The sequence below is a fragment of the Cetorhinus maximus genome, chromosome 3 (genome assembly GCF_964194155.1).
Source record: "Cetorhinus maximus chromosome 3, sCetMax3.hap1.1, whole genome shotgun sequence".
In the NCBI taxonomy this organism is placed as follows: Eukaryota; Metazoa; Chordata; class Chondrichthyes; order Lamniformes; family Cetorhinidae; genus Cetorhinus; species Cetorhinus maximus.
In genome coordinates this window covers 24,657,960-24,681,122 of record NC_135881.1, presented here as the reverse complement: position 1 = coordinate 24,681,122, position 23,163 = coordinate 24,657,960, and the positions used below count along the sequence as shown (strand labels likewise).

Sequence of the window (23,163 nt, the reverse complement as noted above, 5' to 3'; positions counted from 1 at the left end):
GGGGTATAGGATTCGACGGGTTGATTTTGATCGCTGTCTTCCAAATTCCGTTCAGTTCTTATTGATGACACAAGGTGGTCTTCCAGCACTTTCAGTATTTAGTTCACTTATATACATATACATCCAGGTCCCTCTGCTCCTGCACACCCTTTCAATGTCTGTAACAGTGTTTTTCCCTTTTCCTCTTGACAGGGGTTTTCAGAGAGAGAGAGCAGGTTATAGAGATATGAGAAGACAAGCCAGCTAGCTATTATTGTGGAATTACTGGAATCTTCCACACACAGGAGACGTTTTAGGTCTTGATCCTTTCAAGCTAGGAGCTATTCAGCTGGACTGCTCTCACACAAATCTTGGTCACCTGGTCTGGAGCCAATTAAAATGCTTTTGTCAGGCAGCTCCCTTGGTCATGGACTCCTTTCCAGCACCATCCTGTCTTTCATGGTACACCCTGTTCCAGGACTGCAACATTGTATATACCCCTCATCCTGTACCACCATGTCTTTCAACCTGTAACCATTATAATTTTAATCCACAACCCAACAGAAAATAAAAAGATATGTTCTTTACAACAGTCCAACAGAAATGAAAAGACATGTTCCTTATAAGATACTGAAGCAGTCCATGTCCAAATGCAGCAAGACCTGGACAATATCCAGGCTTGGGCTGACAAGTGGCAAGTAACATTTGCACCACACAGGTGTCAGACAATGACCATCTACAACAAGAGAGAATCTAACCATCGCCCCTTGATGTTCAATGGCATTACCATCACTGAATCCCCAATATCAACATTCTGCGGGTTGCCATTGACCAGAAACTGGACTAGCCATAAATACTGTAGATACAAGGCTACAGTCAGCGTGGATTTGGTAAAGGAAAATCGTGTCTAACTAACTTGCTGGAGTTTTTTCAAGAGGTAACAGAGATAGTTGATGAGGGCAAGGCCATTGATGTGGTGTATATGGACTTCCAAAAGACCACACAACAGACTTGTCAGGAAAGTTATAGATCATGGAATAAAAGGGACAGTAGCAATGTGGATACAAAATTGGCTGAGGGATAGGAAACAGAGTAATGGTTAATGGATATTTTTCGGGCTGGAAGAAGGTTTGTAGTGGAGTTTCCCAGGGGTCAGTATTGAGACCCTTTCCTTTCCTGATATATATAAATGATCTAGATTTTGGTGTGCAGGGGACAATTTCAAAGTTTGCGGATGAGACAAAACTTGGGAGAGGACAGTGTAGAACTTCAAAAGGACATTGGCACCTTGGTGGAGTGGGAAGATAGGTGGCAGATGAAATTCAGTGTGGAGAAGTGTGAGGTGATACACTTTGGTACAAAGAACATAGAGAGACAGTATAAAATAAAGGACACTATTCTAAAGGGTGTGCAGAAGCAGAGAGACCTGGATGTATATGTACATAAGTCATTAAAGGTGGCAGTGTAGGTAGTCAGAGCTGTCCCTAAAGTATACAGTATTCTAGGCTTCATTAATAGAGGCATAGAGTACAAGAGCACAGTAGCAGCAGTGTGTACCATCTACAAGATGTACTGCAGGGATTCACCATGGCTCCTTAGACAGCACCTTCTAAACCCACGACCACTACCATCTAGAACTACGAGAGCAGCAGATAGATGGGAACACCACTACCTGGAAGTTCCCCTCCAAGTCACTCACCATCCTGACTCAAGAACATATCGCTGTTTCTTCACCGTTGCTGGGTCAAAATCCTGGAAATGGGTGTACCTACACCACATGGACTGCAGTGGTTCAAGAAGGCAGCTCATTACCATCTTCTAAAGGGCAACTAGGGATGGGCAATAAATGCTGGCCCAGCCAGTGAATCCCACATTCCATGAATGAATAAAAAAATATTGTTTATTGCAAGGGGAACAGAATATAAAAGTAGAATGCTTTGCTACAGTTGTACAAGGCATTACTCTAGACCACATCTAGAGTACTGTGCACAATTTTGATCTCCTTAGTTAAGAAAGGATATAAATATGTTAGAAGCAATTCAGAGAGGGTTTGCTTGACTGACACATGGGATTGTGGGGCAGGGGGTGGGTTATCTCATGAGGAAAGGTTGGACAGTCTAGGCCTATATACATTGGAATTTAGGAGATTGAGAGGTGCTCTTATTAAAACATATAAGATCCTGAGGGACTTGACAGGATGGATGCTGAAAGGATGTTTCCCCTTGTGGGAGAGACTAGGAGCCTCCCATTTAGTATGGGGATGAGAGGATTTTCTTTTCCTCTCAAAGGGTAGTGAATCTTTGGAATTCTCTTCCCCAAGGAGGGGTGGAGGATGGGTCATTGAATAATTTAAAGGCTGAATTAGGTAGATTCTTGATTGACAAGAGAATTGACAAGTGGAGTTGAGGTTCATGATCTTATTGAATGGTGGAATAGGCTCTAGGGGCCGAATGGCTTACTCCTGCTCCTAATTTATAGGTTCGTATTTTGCTTTCGTATTAATTTGTTTCCTTCAACAATTTTAATTGTAACCTCTTTGCCTATTTTGTTTGCTTTCTCTTTGCTGCTTTGGTTTTGTCTTTTGCTTCTCTATTTCCTTTATTTTGCTTTTGGGTGGCAGCTATCCTGTCATTCACACCTCCTCCACACACATCATTTATTTCTTTCACAAAAACAGAATTACCTGGAAAAACTCAGCAGGTCTCTGTTTTTGTTTTGGATTTCCAGCATCCGCAGTAGCTTTTAGCTTTTTGTTTTTATCATTTATTTCTTTACTTGTCCCATTACCACTGCTTTGGCTTTGCACCATGAAACATTTTGTCACTTAATCCCTCCTGCCCTCTCACAGATATTCCTCTTTGTTTTCCTTCCCACCTCCTCCCTCCTTTTTAATTGCTCAAAACCTACTTTTTCATTTTTAGCTTTTCCTAGTTCTGTTGAAAGGTCACAGACCTGAAGCATTAAGCCCGTTTCTCTCTCCACAGGTGCTGCCAGACTTGTTGGGTATTTCTGGCATTTTATCTTTTTCTAGCCCTAACAGATTATCTGGCCATTATCACCTTGCTATTTGTGGGATCTAGCTGTGCACAAATTGTACTGTTTCCATATCACAACAGTGACCATGCGTAAAAAAGAACACAATTGGCTGAAAGGTGCTTTGGGACATCCTGAGGCTGTGAAAGATGGTAAATAAATGAAAATTATTTCTGGTTAAGAAGATTTAAAATATTTGAGAGGGGGTTTAATAGAAAACATAACTAAAGGGAAATGAAATAACACCAACAATTTAAATATATAAACATAAATGTCAAAGAAAACATAAAAATACACCAAGATTAAAAAAAAGCATTGCCTTGGAGTGCCCCATGGTCCAAATGGTGTATGAACTGATCCAGACAGACTCAATGGGGCCACTTTTGACATGCACTAAGATTAATTGATCTTGGTAATGGGACCTACAACCGTCCTCCGATCCATACACTTGGAAGATGGAAATAAAAAAATCAATGACTCTCGATCACTACCAGTTCTCCAGCAGCAAGCAAACGTGTTTCTGGTACTGGGCAAGGACAGGACCAGACTCATGAAGAATGGTCATTTGGGTAGGGTATTAGAGTGATGGAACATACAAATGAGCAGGAGTAGGCCTCTCGAGCCTGCTCCGCCATTCAATAAGATCATGGCTGATCTGATTGTAACCTCAATCCCACATTCCCTGCCTACCCGTGATAACCTTTCACCCAAGAATCTATCTACCTTTGCCTTAAGAATATTTAAAGACTCTGCTTCCACTGCCTTTTGAGGAAGAGTTCCAAAGACTCATGACCCTCTGAGAGAAAAAAATTCTCCTCATCTCTGTCTTAAATTAGCAACCACTTATTTTTAAACAGTGACCCTAGTTGCTGATGGTTACTCTGTCACTGTCGGTGGTGGGGTGGTGAGGGGGGGGCAGGAGGAGGAAGAAATTTGGGGAAGGGACAACCAAAAATAGAAGGAACCGCTTTTCCTGGAGCAGCACACAGCCAATTACAACACTGAGCAGCAGTCAGCCAATCGCAATATGGCAGCACTCAGCCAATTGCAATACGGCAACAGCCAGAGCTCTGAAGGAGAGTCATACGTTAACTCTGTTTCTCTCTCCACTGCCAATGCTGCTGAGCTTTTCCAGCAATTTTTGTTTTTATTTAAGGCAAATGACGAGTTAATCTTGACTGACGGAATACAGGTACCAAGAAAACTTTGAACAGTGACGCGTGGGCTTTCATATCCACCTGAACAGTCAGACTGGGTCTCAGTTTAATGTCTCAGTTGATCTGACGACACCTCTGACAATGTGCTGAAATGTAGGTCTAGATTAGGGCTTCTCAACATTTTCACTTCTGAGGACTGCTCCTGCCACTTCCCGTCTTTTAAAAATTGCAGACGCCCCCGCAACTCAAGCGTTTCTTACTTCACAAAAATCAGCTATAACAGTTCCTTCTTACTTTCGTTGTACTTATTTAATGTGAAGCTTGCTGCTGGAGCTGGGCTCTAGCTTGAGCCTCGTTTGAGGGATGCAGCGACGTGTTACTAATGCGAACCTGCTTTAGCGGCAAAGCGCAATTACCGACCACCAACTGAATCGGATGGTCGTGCCACTCAGGCTACAAAATATGTTAACGATGGCGGGGGTGGGGGTTGGGGTAGGTGGCTTGTGCAAGGCCAACATTCACTGGTTATTTTTGGTGGACCCTCGGGGGGTGGCTGTGAACCCTTGGTTGAGAAACCCTTGTCCAGATTAAATGTTCCAGTTCTGGAGTGCACCTTGAACTCATGACCTTCTGACACAGAAGTGTGAGCATGTCAACTTTCGAAAGCATATCTATAACGTAAATTTAAGGTGCCTAAATTCTAGCAGTTAACCCGGTTATGGAGAAAAAAATGCTTTCAAGCCAACAATAACATAACACTCAACATTTTTCCAACGATCTATTACTTTTAGTTGCTCCTTTGTATATATTTTTTTAGAAAATGCAACCATTTGACAATTACTGTACATTTTTATTGAGAACAGTGAAGGGAGAAAAAAAAATCAAATACATTTGAACTGAATGTGTACATTTGACTTACAAAATCAGATAAATCATCTTTTCAACAGGTGAGCAAAGATGCTGATTGGTTCAGATCAGAAACACTAACACTGCAAAAACAAACAAAAAAATAAAAATCACTTCACTCTGAGGGTGGAGCAGTGACAACCGATGTGGTCCAAAGCAATGGAATTATTCTGTCACTGCCTTATTGCGTTGCGAAGGTTGAGAGGAGAAACACACCTTCACTCTGTGACTGTCTCAGCATGGATTCAAGTGGAGGGTTCCAGCTTGAGAGAGAGAAAGTTCACTTTCTTCAGTTCGGCACTGCGCACATTCCTTAGGATTATAAATTTCCACTGTACATATATAGATTGTGGCAGCTAAACTCTGTCACTCGCAGTAATAGGCTGGAGAGAAAAAAAAAACAGAACATCTCTTTGTTTACAATTTTATAACCATGCTATACAAAGAGATGGAAGACCCCACTGTACATGGTACAAATGACTTTGAGAAGGGGAAATAAATAAGGTACAGATAAACGACAAGGCTCAGGTACTGGGTACATTGCACTTCCATCAAGCAGACATAATACTTGCTACTTAGGTCTGCTCTAGCAACAGGGGTAATGGCATTGCAGTTCATACACAGACTAAATGAATACATTTCGTAGACTCGGTATGTACAGATTGCAACAGAAAAAACTTCAATGCTGAGAAATGGATCAATTGTACAAAGGCAATCACAGATTGCAAATGTTCCCTTTTATGAATATCATGCAGTAATCGCATCCTCCACCATATATAGCACCTACTGGTCTGCCTGGTGTATATAAGTGCACTCCCACACGAAGCATCTACATTGGCACCATTATTACTCCTTTCGACTGACAATTGCTCAGTCCTTGTGCATCTTATCAAGACAATCCTTGTGTGTGATTTCAGAGACTCCCTGTGAAAAGAGAAAAGAGGCTAATCAGGACAAAAAAAAAACCAGTTCCAAGCTAGGTCAAACTGGCTTCAGCATTTCAAAATAAAACAAAAATTAAAAAAAGCTTGGTCTGAAGTTGACAGACCGGCTACATGTGATGAAGGGTCAGAGATCTGAAACACTAGCCTTTCATACACTTGACAGCCCATCCATTTCTATCCACTTTCTGGTGTTATAATTTTACTATTTGACGCTTATAATTACATATAGCAACAAACAGGCCATTTAGCCCAACCGGTGTTTATGCTCCACAGCCGCCTCCTCCTACTTCATTTCCTTCATCTCATCCCATCAACCTATCCTTCAGTTCCTTTCTCCATCATGCACTTGAAAAATAAAGACTTACATTTATATAGCGCCTCTTACTACCATCAGCCATTTCAACATCACCTTTTCAAGGTCAGTAAGGGATGGGTACCAAATGTTGGCCTTGCCAACAACCCTCACATCCCATGAAATAATTTTTTAAAATTATCTTTCTGAAGCTGTTTGTGATTTTACTAGCAAGAATAAGCATTTATATAGCACCTTTCACACCTTCAGTTCACTCCAAAACACATCCCAGCTAAGCAGTTAGTTTTGAGGCATTTTAATAATTTGTTTCATAGGCCCAAACACAGCAGCCAATTTGCACACAGACCAGCATGATGGCTAGTCTCAGTCATGGTGACCATGACAACTATCGTTGATTGTCATAAAAACCCACTTGGTTCACGAATGTCCTTCAGGGAAATAAATCTGCCATCCTTAACTGGTCTGGCCTACATGTGACTCCAGACCCCCAGCAAAATGGCCTAGCAAGCCATTCAGTTCAAGGGCTGGGCAATTAGGGATGGGGAACAAATGCTGCCCTTGCCTGCGATGCCCACATCCCATGAAAGAATAAAAATAAGACCAATGAGATGAATGGCTAACCTGTCGTTGTGATGTTGGCTGGGGGATAAATATTGTTGCAGTGGGAGACTCCCCTGTTCCCCTTCAAATAGTGCTGAGGGATCTATTACATCCACTTGAACAGAGAGACAGGCCCACCAACAGTATAGCACTTCCTCAGTACTACACTGACATGACTGGACTGAACCTCGACTCAAGCAAAAGTGCCCGCAACTGAGGCAAGGCGACACCGAGCAAGGTACTTTGTGTCGCATTAGTTAAAAAAAAAATCTCTTTTATCCTCGGAACTTAAAAGTGCAACTTCTGTAAATCTGAAGTTAAAATATTTTGCTTTCAGATTGAAGGTTTTTTTCAGGTTTATCAGTATTTTTTTTCTGTGCTGTGCTTAGAGAAGATCACGGGAAAATATCAGCCCTACATTAGGCAGCCTGCTAGTATTTGGTGTAGTCCATTCATTCAAATTAGGGGGTGATGGGGAAAATGTGGGTGCAAGTTACACCTGGTCACTCACATGTACCTCATGGGACCTGAGAGGGTGTAGACACAACCAACCAACTTGCCTGTGAGTCCTCAGCAGCTGCGACAATGCAGAAAGCTGAGTAAAATCCCCAATTTTAATTGCTGCACCATTGGAGGCTCTGCCTTCAGTTACCTAGACCCTCTAGAATATCCTCCCTAAACCTCTCCGCCCCTCTACCTCAATTTCCTCCTTTAAGACGTTTCATAGAACCTATCTCTTTGACCAAACTTTTGGTCATCTGCCCTAATATCTCCTTGTGTAGCACAGTGTCAAATGTTGCCGTATAATGTTGCTGTGAATTGCCTAGGGATATTTTATTGTGTTAAAAGTGCTATATAAATACAAAGTGAATTCAACCTGGGATCCTGTGATTACATTTTTAAAAAGAATTTGAAAGGGGAGATACAGAGAAACTATTTCTTCTGATGGGGGAAACAAAAACACAATATGTGCCAGCCGTGGCTCAGTTGGTAGCACTCTTCCCGCTGAGTCGGAAGGTTGTGGGTTCCAACCCAATTCCAGAAACTTCAGCCCAGAAACTAAGCTGATGCTCTCATGTGATACTAAGGGAATGCTACACTGCTATAGATACCGTCTTCTGGGTGGGACATTAAACCCAGACTCCCATCTGTCCTCCCAGAGGGACATAAAAGATCCTTGGGCCCAATTTCGGAGAACAGCGGAGGAGTTTTCCCCAGTGTCCTGCCCAATATTTATCCCTCAATCAACATCACAAAGAACAGATTATTGGGTCCTTATCAAATTGCTGTTTGTGGGAGCTTGCTGTGCACAAATTGAAGGGGAGGGTGGTGTTTCCTACACTACAACAGTGACTACACCTCAAAGGTACTTCATTGGCTGTAAAGCGTTTTGGGACGTTGTGAGAGATGCTATATAAATGCAAGCCTTAAAATCAAAATAAGTCCAGTTAGGAGAGAAATCAGGAAACATTGTTCACACAAAGTGTCGTTGAAATCTGAATCTTTTTTGCCCCAAAAGGCTGTGCATGCTGGGATAACAGGAGAGCTTTCAAGTCTGAGAGTGCTCCATTTTTTGTTAGCTAAGGGTCTGGATCAAACGCGAGTAAATGAAGCTCAGGTTCTGATCAACCGTGATCTAACTGAATGGCGGAGCAGGCTCGAGGGGCTGAATAGCCTACTCCTATCCCTCTGGCTCAGCTATACCCCCAGAAAAATGCATTGGCCAAGCTTGGGAAGCCCTGGTAAGATTGAAAAATGAAAGCAATGGCTAGAACAAGAAAGGGGGAATGGAGAGGGGCGGGAGGGCAGACAGCTTTGCTTCTGCCCGATTATTATGTTTTCAATCTGTATTTGGAACTTTTGAAATCCGTGTGTGAAATTTAACTTCCAGTATTAAAGCTACGGACACCTCAATAGCATTATTACTGTTATATGAAAGGATTTATTTTGGTCCGATAGTGTGAAGCACGAAATGTGCAGTCAGGGAGCATAAGATTCTAGTAAGAAAATAGCCATGGCTTCCTATACGCTGTCTCATTAAAGTAAATAAGATCTCCTGGTGGGGTGGGGGTGGGGGCAGTGAGTCCAAGGGCACATATCAGTAAAATATCATGAACAGGTACAGAAAGTAATCCAAAAAGCTAAAGGAATGCTGGCCTTTATATCTAGATGAATAGAATACAAGGAGACAGAAGTCATGCTTCAGCTATACAAAGCCCTAGTTAGACCTGGAACACTGTGAGCACCACAGCTGAGGAAGGATATATTGGCTTTGCATGCAGCGGAGATTTACCAGAAGGATACCTGGACTCCAAGGGTTCAATTACAAGGAGAGATTAGCCACCTAGGGTTGTAATCTCCAGGATTTAGAAGGTTAAGGGGTAATTCGATTGAAGTTTAAAAGATATTAAGAGGAACAAATAGAAAGGGCAGATTGGAAGGATTTCCGCTAATTTGGGAGTCTAAGACTAGGGGGCGTAGTGTAAAAATTCAGATGTGACATTAGGAAACACTTCATCACACAAAAGGTGGCAGAGGTTTGGAACTCTCTTCAGCAAATGACAACTGATGCTGCATGAGTTGTTGTTTTTAAACCTGAGATGGATAGATTTTTCTTATCCAAAGGTATTTAGGGATAGGGAGTTAGGTCACAGACCGGACATGGTCTCGCCGAATGGCAGAACAGGCTTGAGGGGCTAAATACCCTTCTCCCCTTCCGATGTGATCTCCCGTTGGGCTGAATTTTCGGGTCACTGCCGGTGGCAATAGAACCGTATGAAGCTCCAGCATTTGACAAGTGGCCCTGCTCCAATTGAACTTTGAAACTTTATTTCGAAAGCTTGATTTTCCTGTCCAAATCAAAATACAAAATAGTTGCTTTGGATGACTGTCAATTGCTATACTCAGCAAGTTCCACAATTGGCAGGCAGGAAGCTGCTGTACAATGCCTTTGACAAATGTTGGGTAAAAATAAATTGGGCATTTGTCAGCAAGTTTATTTCGAACTTTCGTTGCACAGTTGAATCTGTGTATTTCTAAATGAGGATTTGTTTTTAAACAAGTCAAGAATCCAATGTAAGCAAGGCTGACTGTCAGCCCTGACGTTAGGGGGCCAGGTTACAATCTGGGGGTGGTCTTCAGAACAAAGCCATGGGAGACCACTCGCCCTGTCAAGTGTCAGCAGTGGCTCAGCTGATAGCACTATCGCATGGCAGCCTCTATTTTGTGCTGAAGTCCTAGGGCAGAATTTTACATTCCCCGACTGCCAAGTTTGGAGGGGGTGGGGTGCAGGGCGGCCATAAAATTCTTTGCATGGCCTTCCCACTGGCCTCCCACCCACCCTGACCTCTCCGCAATTTTACGGTGGGATGGATGAGCCCTAGGCTGACCCTCCCCCGCCCTTACCCCAGTCCGAGGAGTCGGTGGCGAACACACCACTGCCGATACAGGCAGCCATTTAATGCTCCAACGAGCGATGACTGGCTGGAAGCAGGAGTCCTGCCCCTTACTCGGGTGCAAGTCTTGCCTCAGAAAGCTGCCGGCCGGTACCTCTCCAGTCCCAGAAGCTGCAGTGAACAGGGAAGGGACTGCGAGCAGTGCCCAGAGTCTAAGCCCCAGGAGTCCAGGGCCTGGTAAGTTTTGCGGGGGGTCTCAGGATGGAAGGGGATGAGGGGATATGGGTGTTGGTGGAGAGGCTAGTGGGGGAGGAGGCACATGCAGGACCCAGACCTTTGAGTGAGAGATGGAGGGGAGGTGGGGGGGGTGACACCCAAAGTTGAAAGGAAGCGTCCCCCTCCTTTCCTACCTGAGGCCTGAGCAGGGTCATTTATCAGGCTTCACCCCTGCCCATTGAACTCTCCCCTACCAACCCGAAATTTGAGGCTGGGCGGGAAATCACCCTTAAGTGGTCATTAACTGGCCACTTAAGGGCCTCAATGGGACTAAGGGCGGGGGTGGGTGGGAAGGGGTCGGCCTAGGCCTCATCAGTCCCACCGTAAAACTGCAAAGAGGCCAGGGTGGGTGGGGGGCCAGTGGAAGGTCATTTGAAGAATTTTATGGCCGCCCCACCCCCTACAAACTTGCCAGCGGGGGAATGTTAAATTCTGCCCTGGGACTTCAGCACAAAATCAAGGCTGTCACTCGAGTGCAGTGCTCAGGGAGTGCTACACTGGCTGGGGTACTTTTTGGATATGACGTTAAACCAAGTCTACCCTCTTAGGTGGGTGTACTGTTTTGAAGACGAGCAGAGGAGTTAGCCCTGGCGTCCTGGCCAAAATTTATGCTTCATCCAATGCCACCATAGATATCCATCATATATTTCATTGATTTTTGTGGGTTTGGCTGTCGCATTCCCCAGATTACACCATCAACTGTCAAGCCATTTGGGACATCCTGAAGTTGTGAAGGGTGCTATAAAAATGCAACTTGTTGTATTTTAAGTCAATGATGCAGATAAACCTATAGACCGTCTCTCACATTACAGTAGCGCAATGTTTATGGAAGGATTCCATGGATTTTGGCTCCTTCAATCCACCTAAGCTTCTTAGGGGCAATTTTGCAAGTATGTATCCATGATAAGGAATGTTGCCTGACATTCAACAGTGCATTCCCTGGAATTTTCTGAGCTGAGCTGGCAGCTGCCTACACGCACATGAGAAGTCTAGGATAAGGCGATGATCACTCTTTGTGTCATCTTCCTCACACTAATCCAAAACTTGCTTTTGCTACTTTGAAACTTTATCCCTCTTGTTCTACTAGTTACGTTTAACCATTTTTGCACAATTTACCACGTTATCTATGAAGTCTCCTCTCAGTTGCCTCCTTTCAAGTCAAGTTAGGTACCCACATGAAAAAGGTAAGCTTGCAAGACTACAGGAAAAGATCAGGGGAGGAGTGACTAACTAGGCAGCTATTTCAAAGAGCCAGCACAAGCACAATGGGTTGAATGGCCTTCATGGCTCATCCCCGCATTGCCTCCCGTGACTAAAGGCACCCCCTCCCCCCGCCCACCCCACACTCACATGGACCCAGCAATCCAAAACTGGACAGAACAGTGATTTCAGGTAGTTTCAGGGAAGACCCACATAGAGCAGGAAAACAAAGATACAAGGGGATAGTAACCTCTCCCTGAGTGTGATTGGAAAAATTATATACATCACTAACACAAGTGATGGTCGTTCACATTGGTTGCTGGTGATGCTGTACTTCTGGGATAGCCATCTACTAAGTTTCTCCTCCCAGTCCATGCCACCTTGATGTTATTATACTCTGCTGGCAAAATGGCGATGGCAACAATGTTATAAACTAAATACAGCATCACTATGAAGTAAGAAACATTGAAGTTAGATGCAGCATACATAGCATACAAGGTGCATGTATACTCAGAGATATAGGAACAGGAGGAGGCCATTCAGCCCCCTGTGCCTCTTCTGCCATGCAATTAGATCATAGTTGATCTGTATCTTAACTTCATTTATCCACTTTGGTTCTGTAAGTCTTAATACTCTTGCCTAACAAAAACAGTCAACACCAACTTACATTTCTGGGGGGCTTAGTGTGTCAGCCATGGCTCGGTGGGTAGCTCACTTGCATCTGAATCACAACCAGGTTCAAGTTCCACCCCAGGGCTTGAGCACAAAAATCAAGGTTGACATTCCAATGCAGTACTGAGGGTGCTGCACTGTATGGGGTGCTGTCTTTCAGATGATGCATTAAACTGAGGCCACACCAACTTGCTTAGGTGGATGTAAAAGATCCCATGGCACTACTTCGAAGAAGGTCACGGTTATCTCCAGTGTCCAGGCCAAAATTTATCCCCCAAACAACATCACAAAATACAAATTATCTGGTCATTATTACACTGCTGTTTGTGGGAGCTTGCTGTGTGCAAATTGGCTGCCATGTTTCCTACATTATAACAGTGAGAGCACTTCAAAAAGTACTTCACTGGCTGAGATGTCTGGTGGTTGTGAAAAGCGCCAAACAAATTCAAGTCTTTTTTTTTTCTTTTGCTGTTAACAGAGTAAAATGTTCTAAAGTGCTTCACAGGAATAAAATCAGACAAAAATCAACAGAGATAGTGGCATAGTGGTAATGTCACTGGACGACTAATCCAGAGGCCCAGGCTAATGCTCTAGAGATATGAGTTCAAATCCTACCATGACAGCCGATGGAACTTATATTCAATTAATGAATCTGGAAGATAAAGCTAGACTCACTGATTGTTGTAAAAACCCATCTGGTTCACTAATGTCCTTTAGGGAAGGAAATCTGCTGCCTTACCTGGTCTGGCCTACATGTGACTCCAGACCCACAGCAATGTGGTTGACTCTTAACTGCCCTCCAAAATGGCCTAGCAACCTATTCAGTTCAAGGGCACTTAGGAATGGGCAATAAATGCTGGCCTTGCCAGTGACAGCCACATCCCAGGAAAGAATCAAGGGGGTGAAAAAAAACTTCAGTCACCCGGACAGATGAGAACGAACAGACTCAGTTTTAAAGACACAGCTTACCATGGCCAGTTGTCTTCCTATGTTTCCTACAGTCACTCCTCCTGAGAAGAATATACAGGGCAGCCAAGAGCGAATGTACAGGAAATCTGGTGAGGTGTACCTAGATCAACAATAAAACAGACTTTCCTTATTCCTTGGATTATTGCTGGATTAATGGAACCTTGAACAATGTTCTTACCCTTCAGGGGTGAGTGATTCTCGGCCCTGAGGAACAGGCCTCACAGGACAGGGACAGCGGGGGTGTGCTGTCTGTCAGGGTGTGCCTCTGATCTTATAAGCAGCACTCTTGCTGGGAGTGACCAATCACCGGTCACTTTGACTTGCTTCAATTTTAACAGCGATTAGTAGTTTTCTTTTATTCCATTTTCCTCCCACCGGTTGTGGCAACATTTCAGTATCTCCACCCCCAACCCCATCCTTCATAAGTGAATCTGGATATATAAATGTGGAAGACATCACAGCTCTCCGCACTCAATACATGCGCTGGGGAAGGGGAGATCAGGCTACCAGATGGTGACCAAAGGACAGGAACACTGAGTGATGGTTAATTGTAATGGCACCACCGCCAATCTAACTCACCAGAGACCCGGAGCCAAACATAGGGTTTTGCCAACATTTTATTATGTGGCTCAGTGCTCCATCACACATTGTCTATTGCTTACTCAACAACTGGCCATTCCCAGTTTATGTCTCACATCATGAGACCAAGCACCTGGCTTGTGGTTTAGTAGCTGCCTACCACTATCTCCACTCTTCACAACACCCGACACCCTACTATCCCCCCACACCCCCATCAAAGTGGCATAGCCGACCGTGTGAATTTATCTTGTGGGAATTAAGAGAAGAACCCATAGCCTACCTATATGCCGAATGAGTAGACTGACTTCATGTGGCATTAATGCTCAGCTGCTACAGCACCTGGCGGGAGTGGGTATGTTATATACCAACTAATGGAACTGGGAAGGGGGAGAAGTGGATAGTCTGGCTGGGTGAATTTAATACTAAATATGGGAGGAAAACAACAAGGGATATTGTAACTTCAACACAAGCATAAAGAAGTACCGCAAAAGATCACGGTAATTTTTATAATTAGTGCTAAAGCTCATCGACCTGTGAGACATCATGGTTATATGCCTTTCAACAAACGGCCCCAAAATAGTTGAAAGCATTTCTATGGGGTACTGAGCAGGTTCAACACAGGACAAGATATTGAATACCAGTCATTGGCATTCAATGACAAATGAGACCCCCAGTGCTTGACCCCTACCTTGCCCTCAAGGCAAGGAGTATAAATGCCTTGATATTGGGATACTGTATGTACCTTTTGGCACTGTACAAAGCCATACTCCTGGCTAGTTAACAACACGGGAGATATCCATAAACATGGAGATACCTGTTGAACTTATGTACATCACTGATAACGTGGATGCTGGGAGTGTGGGGAGTGACCGGAAGGAGGGAAGTGATGAGAGGGTGACAAATGTCAAAATCACAAATCAACAATTTTGTACTTACTGGTAAACACCATTATACACCAAAAGTTGAGTGACCAAGGTTGCTACAAAGGCTATTGTAAGGCCAAGTCCAAATCCACTTCTAGAGCGATCAAAAGTCCACCACAGACCCAGTGAGAGGGCTGCCAGGGTCAAGGACAATTGCATGTTATTGGCAAAATCTAATTTCTGATTAAACAAGAGTTAAGAAAAGAACCATAAATGATCTTCAATTATAAAAAAGAAACAGATCCACAAGACATCTAATAATGCAAACCGCATCTACCAAACTGCAGTTAAATACAGGATGACCAACTTTTCAATAGGTTATGTATGAGGACAAACAGTTAACAAGAAGCTGCAAGACTTGCAATCAATTGAGTGATTCTTGTGATGACATAAAATGTGTCACTTTAGGAGCTGTACCGTAGGGCCAGAAAAGGTTGGAGAATTGGGACTATAGTTGGTGATCATTAAAATCAGCTTTTAATCTATTTCCACTAACAAATACTCAGGGGTAGTAATTTTCACTTTTGCCTGTAGTGAAAATCTATGGCCTTTTAGCATACTTCTGCCACAATAATTGTAGGTTATCATTTTGTTTGACAGTTCCTTTTGTTAATGTGATCCCAAGCCCAAGCATGAAACTGGATGCAACTTCTTTTCTTGACAGTTGATTATTTACAGAACGCAGTACTACATCTAGCTGTCTTCTATGTACTAACCTAGTGTCCTAGCGTCTCTTTCTAAGTGCTCAAGGTACTTAATTAAACAACGCCCTTCACCTGTGTATCTTAAGAATATAATTAGCATTAACACCTTTATCATTACGTTCACTCCAACATAAAATCTAGGCTAGAGGTGTCAGCTGTGGTTCAGTTCATAGCACCCGCGCCTTTGAATCAGAGGGTTGTGGGTTCATGTCCCACTCCTGGAAAAACCAAGAACTGTGATTGTACTCAAAGAGTTGCAATCTGTGACTGTTGATAACTCGAAAGAGTATAAAATCTAGGCTGCCAGTCCAGTGCAGTTCTGAGGGGGTGCTTCACTGTCAGAGGTGCCGTCTTTCAGGTGAGACGTTAAGCCTGTTTAGCCTCTCAGGTGGATATAAAAGATCCCATGGCTCTATTCAAAGATGAGTGGGGGGAGTTCTCCCCAGCATCCCGATCAATGTTTGTCTCTCAATCAATATAACTAAAAGAGGTTATCTGGTCACTATCACATTGCTGTTTGTGTGGGAGCTTGCTCTACACAATTTGCCTGTTGTGTTTTCTGCATTCTAACAGTGACTATCCTTCAAAAGTACCTCAATGACTGTAAAGTGCTTTCGGATGTCCTGAGGACATGAAAGTTTCTTTGTAAATGCAAGATTCTCACTTTCTTTTGCTTGTCTTTTTGACTTTAAATGACACACAAAATAAAATCTGTTTTTGGATCCGACCCTTTACCACCCCTTGCTGATTTTCATTCATTTTGCACCCAACTTCTTAAAAAATGTTTAAATAGATTTTAAAAATTCTTAATGCAGTATTAAGGTACCTATGTCTGTTCCCCAAAAGACCCTGTGCAAACAACAGAGGGTTGGTGGGAAAGACCTGTATATAGGGCTGACTAAACCAATGGTTGGGCCAAGGGAAGGAAGTGAATAAAAGGGAAAAGATCAAATCAGCTCTTTAGTTTCACAAAGGGGAAACTACTGGGGGCTTTTGCAACCAGGAAAACACATTAAAATGGTGGAAAAAGGTGCTGTCAACTACACAAAGGTTAGAATTAGGCTTTGGAGGTCAAATGGTGAGTCAACTGCGGCTTCAAAATGGAATGAAAATACAAGGGAATATCAATGGGAGAATCCTATAGGAAAACAAAAGTAAGATTACCAAACTGTTGAATCCAAAGCATCCAAAAGATAGATGAGCTTGGCTGGAGTTGATTAGAAGATCAAAAAAGGGATGAGGGTATAAGAAACTTCAATTGATGAGCTACTGGGAAATCAGGATCAGATAAGCTGTCTTTTACTTCTAGCTGCTGACAGTTTTAATTTAATTTTAATTATTTTCCAAGGTCAGAACCTTTGCTTTGTATAAAAAAAGATTCTTGACATTCCTGAGATGGTTATTTCATATTTTGTTTGTTTCTATCACCCCTAGTACACTTAATCTGACTGGAGGGAGAGTTGGCAACAGTAATTACATAGCAGGAACTTGACTGACAGCAGTGGAAATGGACTGGACGTTATCATAATCTGATGGCGTAAGTCAAATTAACAGCAAAGTCATGTGGATCACACTACATTATTCTTGTAGCATTTTCCAGAAATCATGGAACAAACCAGCCAATGGAATTTAACGAAAACAACTTGAATTTAAGTAGTGCCTTCAGCGTGCTCCCAGGACACTTACACTATGCACGTGGGAAGTAAAGAGCTTGTATTTATGCACAGCCTGTCATGCTATCTCAAAGCATTTTACAGCCAGATCCCAAATACATCAGATTAGATTAGTGACTCAGTCAGTTCAATCTTTTAGTTCAGTTCAATTTATTAGTTAATCTTTCACCAAGTTTTTGGTCATCCATTCAAATATTGGCTAGTTGCCAAATGCTGTTTGATAACATTCATTTGAAGTGCCTTAGGATGTTTTACTATATTAAAGGTGTTATATAAATGCACGTTGTTGTTGGTGGAAAGATAAATATTGGTCTGAACACCACTACTCCCTACTCTCAGAATAGTTCCACGGGATCTTTTACCCTCACATGAACAAGTAGGTCCTCATTTTAATGTAGCATCCAAAAGATTGAACCTCTGATAATGCTGTGCACTTCAAGATGGCAGAGAAGTGCCAACCTTGATCATGTGCTTAAGTTTTAGCAATGCGGCTTTAACCCACAACTTTCTGACTCAAGAGGCAAGAGGGATACTATTGAGCCAAGCTGATACATTATGAAGTAAGACGATCAAAAGTCAAAGAAGGAAATTCTAGGCATGCTTTTAATGGTTGGGAAAGAGAGTGTTAACAAGTCAAAGAGATTTAGGTGGGGAATTCAGAGTTAATGAATATGAAGTATTTCAAGAATTAAAATTACAGTCTTAATCATCAAGCGTGCACATCATGACTTTGACAATGTGGTGTTGTTTGGAGGTTATTGTTGTTGGGGGGATAGGGAAAGTGGGGGAGGGAAAAGACCCAAAATCTGACAAAACCCAGAATCTACATTGTATTTTTATAAATATGCTAACAGCTTGGAATGATTTCAATACTGGAATATTTCAGGATTTGGATGATAGCTCGGAAACACATTTTACCCTTGCAGATAATGAACCCCTCGATAAGAGTACGGCCACATAATCACAGCCAGGTATTCGCAATTCCCTTAATTTTATGGCTTGTTATTGTTTTATATACTGTGTTTCTTGACATGGAGGGGTCAGTTTTCCCTGACAAGTCACTCACCTATAGGCAAATCTTACCCTCACCCACTCTGATCTCCCTGTTAGTAAGCCTGGGTGTCCAGGTTCTTCAGAAGGCAGAAGAGAGATACAAATTCCCTCTCAAATGTTTTTCTTGTCCTTATTCAAAAGTAAGACACCACCTTACATAAGAAAGTGTAGCAACATGGTCCATTTGGCAGTTACACAAACATTAATAATAATTTTTAGGAAAAACAAACAAACAATTCTTGCTGGAATTCATCTTGTTAGCGATTGGAAGGATACAGCACTCGCGTGATTGATGCCAACGAAGACTGCTACACATCTCATGACACTTGCCCATTCTCTTTTGAACTTGTGAGGCTCTCCAAGATGACTGTCAATGCAGGGGTACAGCAGACCCACGACAGCTGAATGAAGATTAGATGTTAAGAAGTTAGGACCATTAAACAAAGACCATGCAGAAGGTTATTCTTTAAAGCTAGTTGTCATGGATTTAATAAACTGCTTACAGATTTCTGTAAGGTAAAATATTCACTCTTTAGATGGGTAAGAGAGATGAATGAATATTTAGACATGTACAATTATTACTAAAGGAACAAAACAAAACAAAAAATCAATATGCTGGTTGAAAAACAGGATAATCAGCACCAGACAGAAAAGGTCAATGTTTAGGGACGAGCCTTTTCTCCAATGTTAACCTATTTCAAATGCTAATTGGCCTATTGTGTAATTCCATTATTTTCCATTCCTTTGTAGAAAATAGAATAGAAAACCAGTGTCATATCATTTTTCTGCTAAACTCCACTTTAACACATTGAGTAAGATGTTACTCTAGAAGCTCTATTGAAATTAGGAACAGGGGTAGGTCATTCGGCCCCTCGAGCTTGTTCAGCCATTCGATGAGATATGGCCAACAGCAGTGGCTGTGTGGGGAGTGTTTCAGTGACAGTGTTAACCCCAAACAGCTCACTCCACAGATGGGTTGAAATGATTGCTGGTATAGCTGCTGTACAAACTCTACCAAGTTTTCCCACTGTTATCTGCAAATATTGGAAATGCTAAGACTAAAGACGCAGGTGAATCGAGTTCACCTTCTCCCTTCCTGGCAAAGTTGGCTGAAAATAGGCAAGGAGGTGAAGAAATATGCTTCATCAATGCAAATCCGACCTTTATTTCAGATTATTCCCTTTGCTATGGGGCTGAGAAGCTGAGCCCGTTTCAAAAGCAGACAGAATGCTACCAGCAGTTGAAAGAGAAAGGGAGGAGGGGTGTGTGAAGTTTAATAGATTAAATACTACACAGCATTACAAACTCCCCGGACAGCCTGCAACCCTCCTTCAGCATCCTGCCACCTCATTTCCTTGTTTTCATTCTGCCTTTTTTTTTAAAAGCGCGGTGGCATGTTGCTCATAGCAACCAATCAGGAGCAAACATTCTAGCTCACCAGTTCCCAGCCGGGCCAATCAGAAGGCGGCTCTGCGCCGCAGGGCTGGCTCCTCCCCCCCCCCCCCCCCACCTTCCACCGCCGTTGCAATTTCATGCAAATTCAGCGACACGTGGCGCGAAAACCTCAGAGCAGATCCTGGGACAGGAAAACAGCTGGCAAACACCAGAGTAATGCCCCATTCAATGGGGCCACGTAAATCTTCTGTTCAACTCATCGCAAAAAAAAAAGTAAGCACTTTCCCCGAATGCAATGAGTTTTTACTTAAATGTTAACTGGCTCAAGTGCTTGTTTTAAAAATAAATGTGTCCACTCTTTTCAAAAGATTCCAAAAACTTCAGCATTTCCAAAAAAAAAAAGAAAATCCAATTTTACTCTCCAGGCTTTGTTGTGTGGGGCGCGGGGAGATTTCGGGGGTTGGAAAAGGGTTTTTGGGATTCTTGCTGAAACCCCACATGTTGCCAGGGGCTCGGAGCTGCACACCGCTGCAAGTTTCATCCCAAAGTGAATTTACATTTTCTGAAAGATTCGGGGCTTTAAGGCCTAACAACATAGAAGGTTTGATAATGCCCCAAGTTACTGCGTTTGGGAATAAAAAAGTTTGAGCTGCGAGCAATGGCAAAACTTTGCAAGAGTGCATATGATAAAATGTCTTTGTTCTCACTATTAGGGATCTATTAACAGTTCATGATTCAGACACGATGGGCCGAATTTAACTGCTGTAGTATTTGCAATTCATTAAATTTGGTGAGCAACTGTTAAATGCATCTCCGCTTGACAACAATATAGGATTGGCTTGGAATGAAAAAAAGGAGCAATTAAAACCCAAGAGCTGTTTTTCTAGATTTTCATCAGAGTAATAAAATGTTTCCCTCAAATAGACAAATGCAACATCTTACCGTCCAGGTATCAAATTCAATCCTAATCTCCATTTATTGAGGGAAACATATTTTACTAATACACCAGGTAATTAGATAATGCTCAACATTAGCAATGACAAGACAGGGCACACCTTGTTGAAATTGAAAGTACCCTTTTTACCATCAAGGTTAAATCGGTGCAATATGTCACTCTCCTGAACAGCTTCACAGTGTCAAAAATGGTAAAAGTCCGGCTAAACTACATATGGCATATTGTTCTCAAGAGTTTCCTCCCTCCCAGTATACACACAAGCACATCCTCACCTGCAGCTGTGCCACAGCAAGGTGGCACCCACCAGGCAGAAGAAAAGATTGTGGCAATGACCTCTTCGGGGAACAGGGTAACGTGCCTCTGGATCTGCAGCAGATTTAAAACCAGAGCCAGAAAGACTCCCACAGTGAAGAGCACCAACCCCCGCCGCAGTAAGTTCATGGTGTGCCCGCTGACCAGGGAGCAGTAGGCACTGCCTAGGATCGAGCTGACGATGGTCATCATTTCGTGAACTTTTGCCACCAGCAGCGTGCCGTTGCTTTCCGATGGACGTACCCGGGTACAACTGCACGACCAACAAGCCTCTTCAATCCTTGACATTTGGTACGGGGAGATTTCTCGGTATTGCACTAAATTGGCGGTACATCCGTGGCCCTGCAGGATGAAGAGCAAAGGAATAAGTCACAATGGAAGTGACTTCACTGGGGTGACACTGAAACAGAACACGAGAGCTTAACCAAGTCCCAAACTTTGTGAAATGATTAATGGAGCAAAACCAATAGGGCAGTATGATATCCCAAATGTCAGACAAATGTGAATGACAATCTATGTATTTGTAAGTTATGTACTGGGGATGGTTTAACCGGTCCAACCCCAATAGCAAAACGAACAGATGCCACTTGACATCTTAGTTTCGCTTTCTAGCCTGACGACAATCTTTGCCATCATTCTGGTCTTACACTTAAGGGAGTAAGTAGCACAATCTGAAACCTCGACAGAGGTAAAGGTTTCCAGGCGAACACTCTTACACGATCCGTCCCCCCAAAAGCAAACAAAAAAATAAATGCCCACTTTTACTGTTCACTTCAGAGTTTGGGGCTGGAGTGTTCCAGTGTGACCAGCTCGCCCAGAGAAACCGAGCACTGAACCCATTGCAGTGAAATCTGACCGAGCGAAACAAAGGGAACACCTTACCGTCCAGGTATCAGCACCATTAATGTCAGCCTTTCTGCAAAAGGGAGAACTTTGTGCTGGCGAGGCTTTTCTGTTGCTAGCTGCACCACATTGTATGTTAAATTATTAGGTCACATCCTGCACGGGGACTATTCATACGGCGCAGACAGGCAAGCGGTCAAAACAATCTGTCTGGTGAGCCCAGTGGAGCCAATCGCAGCTTGACGGCCCATATGACGTTCAGGACACACCACTAAAGTGTACCGTCCCTTCGCACAGAAAGAGGAAGTGGAAGCCAAACCACACCTCTCCGTCATAGCATCACCAGATGCGCGCACCATCAACCGTGCTTCGCTCGTTTTTTCACATAGAGAGAGAAAGAATGAGAGCAAAGTGCAGGCAAAAGAGATTAAAAGGCTGGTAAGACATAGCCAGAGGGACTAATTGACAGGGTAGAGAGACTGACTGAATTACAGGTAGCCAGGGAATGTGAGAGGCAGGTAGAGAGTAGAAGAGAAGTGCAGGGCTATAGAGGCAGAGAATGAAAGCAGCAAACGCAAGCACATTATCATACAAGGAACAGACCGGGGAAGTAATCAGAAAGGAAGAGCACGAAATATTGAGGCGTGCGCGCGCGCACACAAAACGAGAAGGACAGAAAGAAGAAGCTATCAAGGCATAAAAAGAGTGGCAGTCAAGGAGAGTATTATATTCTTTGCCTGAGGCTGAACCACACTGACCCTCAGCTGAGCTTCCAACCCCATATGTTCTCCATCACCAAGACTGCCTACTTCCACCCGTGTAAACATCACCCAGCTCCACCCCGCCTCAGCCATCTGCCACTGAAGCCCCATCCATTCCTTTGTATAAAACCCCAGGCTCGACTATTCCAGTGGTCTCCTGGCTAGCTTCCCATCTTGCACCCTTCATCAACTGGAGCCCATCCAACACTCTGCTGCCCTTATCCTACCTCACAGCAAGTCCCGTTCTCCCATCAGCCCTTTGCTCGCTGGCCTACATTGGGTTGCCAGTCCAGTGACACCTCAAATTTAAAGTTCTCATCCTCATGTTTAAATCCCCCCATGGTCTGCCACTCCATTGCTCTCCCCCAGCCCTACAACTGTCCCTCTAATTCTGGCGCCTTTTGGTCAACTGCTCTATTCTTTTGTGGCTCAGTGTCAGGTTGTGTCTGACATCATTCCTGCAAAGCAGCTTGTGATATCTTCCTCTGTTAAAGGTGCTGTATAAATGCAAGTTGTTGTTG

At 43.2% G+C, this 23,163-nt stretch overlaps 1 protein-coding gene across 1 annotated transcript; it reads right to left on the bottom strand.

The window, feature by feature from the left end:
* Window positions 1-4,998: 4,998 nt before the first annotated feature.
* insig1 (insulin induced gene 1) lies at window positions 4,999-22,053 on the bottom strand. Its single transcript, XM_078537049.1, has 6 exons — window positions 21,921-22,053; window positions 20,999-21,380; window positions 18,653-18,777; window positions 14,960-15,126; window positions 13,445-13,544; window positions 4,999-5,999 (listed from the first exon to the last, which is right to left on the bottom strand). Exons 2-6 carry the CDS (start codon window positions 21,324-21,326, stop codon window positions 5,946-5,948), a joined length of 774 nt encoding a protein of 257 aa, XP_078393175.1. The 5' UTR covers window positions 21,327-21,380; window positions 21,921-22,053; the 3' UTR covers window positions 4,999-5,945.
* Between the last annotated feature and the right edge of the window lie 1,110 nt (window positions 22,054-23,163).

Coding starts and splice junctions, on each gene's coding strand:
- insig1 (XM_078537049.1), bottom strand. CDS start 21,326: ATGTCAAGGATTGAAGAGGCTTGTTGGTCGTGCAGTTGTACCCGGGTA. Junction 18,778..20,998: donor TTGCTGTGGCACAGCTGCAG/GTGAGGATGTGC, acceptor ATCTTCATTCAG/CTGTCGTGGGTCTGCTGTAC. Junction 6,000..13,444: donor TAGGAAGACAACTGGCCATG/GTAAGCTGTGTC, acceptor CTCTTTTCACAG/GGAGTCTCTGAAATCACACA.